We start from the raw sequence: 6207 nt of genomic DNA, 5'->3' as shown, positions 1-6207 counted from the left end.
TTTGTTGGAGTATTCTTCAAGCCAAATTGTGCTTGCTGGTTAAGCTAGTTAATCAACATTCCTCAATTCAAGGAAGACTAAGTCTTTCCTTTCTCCTTACTTTCATTGTGACATCCGACAATGTCTTTGACAAAGTCTTTGGTAGAATATTTAAATCTTCTCCTCCATTTTTTGATATCACCGAAAATGTATAAATATTAATTCTCTTATTAAAATAATTAACGAAAAAGATAAAACCAAAGAATTTAAATAAATAATTACTAGAGTTAAAATTAACTCTTAACAATACATATTTATATTTAATTATAGAGCTGTCAAAATGGGTTGCGAGTATCGGGTTACCCGTCCCGAACCCGATACTCGAGCGGGTATCGGGTACCTGATACCCGTTTATGCAATAAACTGGAACCGGGTCGAGATCGGAAATTAGAATTTGAAATTACGCGGGCATCGGGTATACCCGTCAGGTACCGGGTATACCCAGATACTCGCATCTATTATTAATATAATATAAATTTTATATTTTTAATAATTTTTAATAATAGTAATTAGTAAAACTAAAATTTATACCCTAAATCACTACTAAACAGTGAACAGTTCAGACGTGAAAATTGAAATTGAAACCTGCCTTCCCACCCACCCGCGGCCCCACTGCCTCCAACCCACCCGCCGTCCGAGCCGTCATGCCGGTAAGTATTTTTTTCTTTGCTACCCAATGCTCACCCGCATCGTCGACGCCTTCTCACCCGCGCCGCGCGGTTTCTGTCTCAGCCGCAGCTCCATCTCCGGCATCGATACCAGCTTCACGCACGACCCTCACCTGCCTTGTTTTCGGCGTCCGACGACCTGAAATATAACAACGTCTGATGGTCATAAGGTAAAGGTTTTATTTTTCCAAATTTTTTCCTCAGCCTGCGAATGTTATGTGTAATGTGTTTGAGACTTTGAGTTTGAGTTATTGTGATGATTTTTGTCTATACATTTATGATTTATGAAACCTTTTTATGTGTCCTTTGTTTTTTCTGTGAATTGCACGAAAGATCTTTATTAAGTTTGATTCTTTTAGGGAATGGCCGAATGGGTGAAAGTGAAATTGTGAAAGATGGATTTATGAATATGTTGATTGTTGAATGTCCAAATTGGGTGCCAAATTCTAGTTTTTGGCAGTAAGGCCAAAATTCGAGTACTTGGCAGATTTGGTGTCATTTGTGAATGTTTGATCATACTTGGGCAGATTGTGTTTATTGGGTATTGACACTTGGCAGTTGGTGTAGTTCTTGATCATACATGAAAATCTCCAATATATCTTTGCTTAAGTTGACTACTTGTACAGTTGTACTTACTACTATTTATTGCTTATCAATATTTGACTATGTGTAGATGGCATCTTCGCAAGAAGAAACACAACAAGCTAGTAATATATTTGTGATAGATGAGGAAGAAGAAAATAAAGATCTTGATGTGGACATGTTAGAAGAGGTCTAAGTTCAAGAAGAAGCCCTACAGATAGGAAAACTAGTGGAACCAATAAGAAATAAGAGTGTGAAGAAGAAAATGAAAACAAAAGGAGGAAAAACGACGCAGGAGGCAGAGACAAGGAAAAGTTCAATGAAATCCACACACTGGAAATACTTTACTGTTGAGTGGGTCGAAGAAGGCGATCCTCTGACAAAGACACGCAAAGGAAAATGTATCCGTTGTGGTACATTAATTGGAGCAGACTCACACAACCATGGTTGATTTACATGCATTTTTCTCTCCTTTGTCGCGTTTATTCATAGTTTTTGGGGTGTTTTCATTGAGTTCTTGAGTGTCTTTGGTTTAATTTGTTCAATTTTGTGGAATAGACTACTCGTCCGTGCTCGTGTTGTTTTTACAGGTTCTTGGACTCGATTTATGAAGTTTTGGATGAAGTATAGTGAAGCACGTGAAGAGACGAGTCCATAGGCGCGAACGGGGCTCAAATCGGGAATTGGATGAGCAAGAACGGGCGTCGGGAAGTCCGCGTGTCGGAAGACACGCGGCCGCACGTGAGGAGGCACGACAGGAGGTCGCGCGGTCCGGACATACGGCCGCATGCCACGGCCGCGCGACGATGCAGAATTTGCTGGAGGACCGCGCGGGCCAATCATGCGGCCACGCGAGGAGGCCGCGCGAGCTCGCGCGGTCCAGCCATGCAGCCGCGCGACGCGTCGATTTTCGCCCATTTTTCCGGATTTTCTTTTAAAGCGCGATTTTGAGAGTATTTTTGAGCTGGAAGACCTAGGGCATATAAATACCACCCAATAGCTTATTCCAGAACACCTTTTATCATTTTCTACATCTTTTGGAGAGCGGTGAGAGACGGAGCAAGAGCAAGATTGAAGATTCTCAACTTCACTACGGTTTTTCATTGTTGAATGTTTATTTGTATTTTGAGATATTGTTTTTCTAGTCATATGTCTATGTGTGGCTAGAAACCTTTTTCCCAGGGTTTAGGGAGTAGACATGATTTGAATTTCTGATTATTTGATTCAATTAATTGAGATTGTTATTCTTTTTTATGTGTCATAATTGTTTGCTTTATTGTTTGATCACCAATTTAGCATAATCATAGGTTTTAATTTGATATCGGGAGATGATAATTATTACCTGAACTAAGAACATAAAACACATTTATTTTAATTCTAAAGGGAATTGATAATTGTGAGGGCGTTAATCCTAGGAACTTTTAGGAGTTACATGTTAGAAGTGTGATCCAGGGATGGTAACCTTGCATGTAATCAACGGTTTGTATGCCACGGGAGTGGGTATGAACTAGCTTAGAGATTGCTTTAGGAATCATCTTATTAATTGAATTAAACATGTTAGTGAGGAGAATCTGTTGAAACCTTTGCCTTGGGAAATTCTCTCTTTTCTGTTACTCCGCATTCTTATAGCTTGATTTCTTTTCTTTTCAGTTTTTATTTATTTAATTTGTTTTCAAAATCAACATTAATTTTCGTTTTTCCAGATAGAGTAAAGTAATTTAGGATATGCATTGATACTAATTCGTCTCTGTGGATTCGACCTTGTAACTGCTATACGCAATTGCACCCGTACACTTACGGCGTGTTAATAAAATAGCGAACAAGTTTTTGGCGCCGTTGCCGGGGACTGATTTTTTATCAGTACTATTCTATTAATTGTTTGATACTACTCTGGATTTTTATTTCTGTTTATTTAAATTATGTTCTTTGTTTTTCCTGTGGTTCTAATTCTTGTGTTTGGAGCTTTCCAGGTAGTGAATGAACACACGATCTCAGAATCTTCATCTTGAAGATTTTGATCCTGAGATTGAAGCTACGCTCCGCCTTAACAACAACAAGAAATCTCAAGCCACACTCGTTACTATGGCCACCACAGAAGAAGTTCGTGCCTTGAGAGAGCAGTTGCAGGCGTTGATGGATGCTCAGAAAAATGTTGTTGAGCAAAAACAGCCGCCTATCGATGAGGGTTTTACTCCACTGTACCAGTACCAAGAGCCGCCCAGAGTCAACGCAAATAATTTCGAGCTAACGTGCACTTGAGACAGTTTCTGGAGTTATGCAGTACTATAAAGATGAACGGCGTAGCTGATGATATCATTCGCCTTCGTCTATTCCCCTTCTCACTGCGGGACAAGGCTAAGTCATGGTGCCACACTCTGCAATTGGGTGCCAATCCTGCATGGGAAGAGGTGGCACACCTATTTCTGCGAAAGTTTCACCCTCCTGGTCTCACTTTGAAGCTGAAGATGGACATCGTTCAGTTTCAGCAATTCGAAGGTGAATCATTAGCAGAAACATGGGAACGATATCAAGAGAAATTGAGGAAGTGCCCGTCCCATGGCTTTGATGAAGGGACTTTAGTTGTCATGTTCTACAATGTTTGTGGAGAGCGCACGAGGATGTTTATGGACACAGCAGCTGGAGGCTCCCTACTCAAGAAGGGAAGCTCGGAAGCAATGGAGATCATAGAAAGTATGGCGGCTACCAGCTATCAATGGTCGTCCGAGAGGGTACAGTTGAAGAAAGTTGCTGCAACAACTAGCTCAGATCCATTGGCATTGATCTCGACTCAGCTGGCAGAGTTGAACTCAAAAATTTCAGCGATATCTATGGGAACTCCTGAACCAGTTGTGGAGGATCCGGCAGGCATAGAAGATGCCAACTTCATTCATGGAAGGGACTATGGGAACTTTCAGCGTGGATAGCAGAGTGGCTACATTAGAGGACAACAGTATCAGCAAGGAGGTCTCTCACACCCGAATTTTTCATATGGAAATCCCAACAATGCAATTCAACCTCCACCAGGATTCTCGGTTACCAATGGAGTGATAAATGAAGAGAAGAAGCCGAATATTGAGGAGTTGCTAATGAATTTCATGTCCAAATCCGACGAGAGGATGGAAAAGTTAGTGTCCAATGCCACTGCTGTGGGGACTCAAATGAAGATGTTCGAGACCCAATTGGGTCAAATAACATCCGCCGTCAATAAACTCCAGCAGTCGGGTAATCTCATAAACAATGCCAAGGTGAACCCAAAAGAGCAGTGCATGGCCATTGGATTAAAGAGTGAAGTTACCTCTGAATGCAGCCATGGATCCCCTGAGATGGAGAAAGGAGAGCTCTCGTGGAGAGTCCATAAAAAAGGCCGACGACTTCCACCTCATCTGCGTCCTCCTGGGTGGATGCCGTTTCCCCATCGTCATTTTAAGATGGTTGATATGCCGAGCAGGACTACACAAGAAGAGGCCAAGACGATAGAGTATGAGAATGCACCCCCGATTGAGGAAGAAGTTGAGGAGGTCACTGTTGAGGTTTCTAGCAAAAAGAAAGATGGAAAGCAGAAAGCTACTTCGCCAACAACTGTGACTATACCTTTCCCTCAGCGCCATAAGAAAGAAAGGATGAAAGAGCGGCTCTCTAAGTTTTTAGAGATCTTTAAGAAGGTGAACATCAACATCCCGTTGGTGGAGATGTTACTAGAGATGCCGCAGTATGCCAAATTCCTCAAGGACATAGTCTCCCGGAAGAAGAAGTTGGGAGAGTTTGAGACGGTAAATCTCAATGAAGAATGCAGCGCAATCTTGCAGAGGAAGCTGCCGACGAAGGTTAAAGATCCGGGCAGCTTCACACTTTCCTGCATTATTGGAGGCCAGCATTTCAGAAGGTCACTCTGCGACCTGGGGGCAAGCATAAATCTCATGTTGTTATCTGTTTTCAAGCAGCTGGCGATTGGGGAGTTAAAGCCGACATCTATGAGGCTGCAGATGGCAGACAGGTCGGTCACTTATCCTCGTAGAGTTGTGGAGAACGTGCTAGTGAAGGTGGGGGATTTTATTTTCCCTGCCGATTTTGTGGTTTTAGACATTGGGGACGATAACAAAATCCCGCTGATTTTGGAGCGCTCGTTCCTTGCAACAGGAAGAGCTTTAATTGATGTGGAGAAGGGAGAGCTTACGTTGAGAGTTCATGAGGAAAGCCAAACGTTCTTTGTCTATGAACCATGCCACATTCACAAGGACGAAGTGCCCAAGAAAGCTAAAGATCCGGGCAAGGTAAGTGTTGATGTTTTTAATACAGTTGATACAGATTCTTTTTCTTGGCAGGACCCAGGTGATCAGAAATTTAAAGGATGAGACTTGGAAGGCAAAAGTGGAGCACGGGGCAGCTGGTTACAGCACTGCTTGTACCAGCCTCCTTGAAGAGTTTGATGTTCTGTCGAGCTAACGACGTTAAAAATAGCGCTTATTGGGAGGCAACCCAATATTTGTGAGTTTTTCTTTTGTTTTGTGCTTTAGTTTCGTTTTTGTTTTTGCTCGTTTGTGTTGCATTGCTGCGTTTTGTAGGTTAAAAAAAATAAAAATTTGAAGAAGTTGAACGCCCAGACCGCGCGGCCCAGGCGTGCGCCCGCGTGACGTACCCGTGCGAGGAAGGCAGAAAATTCTGGAAGCTCACGCGGTCAGGGAGCATGGCCGCGCGAGGTCGCGCGGTCCAGCCATGCGGCCGTGCGACGCGCTTGCGCGACCCAGACCCGGCTGCGACCCGCGCCTTGACCCGCCAGCCCGGTTTTTCACTCTATTTCTCCCTCTTTTCACGATTTCTACACACACAACACCTACTTTTCACATACTAACACCCCAATTCATATTTCTCTCTTAATTTCTTACTTCCAATCCATCCAAGGTATGTTTTTCTTGCCCCA

The 6207-nt window shown here is 42.8% G+C and overlaps 1 protein-coding gene across 1 annotated transcript; it reads left to right on the top strand.

Moving 5' to 3' along the window:
• The first annotated feature begins 4717 nt into the window (after window positions 1-4717).
• On the top strand, window positions 4718-5732 carry LOC130994014 (uncharacterized). The gene is made up of 3 exons (XM_057919049.1): window positions 4718-5059; window positions 5231-5490; window positions 5612-5732. Exons 1-3 carry the CDS (start codon window positions 4718-4720, stop codon window positions 5730-5732), a joined length of 723 nt encoding a protein of 240 aa, XP_057775032.1.
• Window positions 5733-6207: the final 475 nt, after the last annotated feature.

The sequence above is a fragment of the Salvia miltiorrhiza genome, chromosome 7, assembly GCF_028751815.1.
Source record: "Salvia miltiorrhiza cultivar Shanhuang (shh) chromosome 7, IMPLAD_Smil_shh, whole genome shotgun sequence".
Classification (NCBI taxonomy): domain Eukaryota; kingdom Viridiplantae; phylum Streptophyta; class Magnoliopsida; order Lamiales; family Lamiaceae; genus Salvia; species Salvia miltiorrhiza.
Note: the sequence above shows the minus strand (reverse complement) of the source record. Positions and strands in the feature narration are given on the sequence as shown.

Excerpts from the sequence above, each read along its gene's own strand:
- LOC130994014 (XM_057919049.1), top strand. The coding sequence starts at position 4,718 with ATGGTTGATATGCCGAGCAGGACTACACAAGAAGAGGCCAAGACGATA. Across the intron at positions 5,060-5,230 it reads AGTTGGGAGAGTTTGAGACG|CTGGCGATTGGGGAGTTAAA; the intron begins GTAAATCTCAAT and ends GTTTTCAAGCAG. Across the intron at positions 5,491-5,611 it reads GTTCATGAGGAAAGCCAAAC|GACCCAGGTGATCAGAAATT; the intron begins GTTCTTTGTCTA and ends TTTTCTTGGCAG.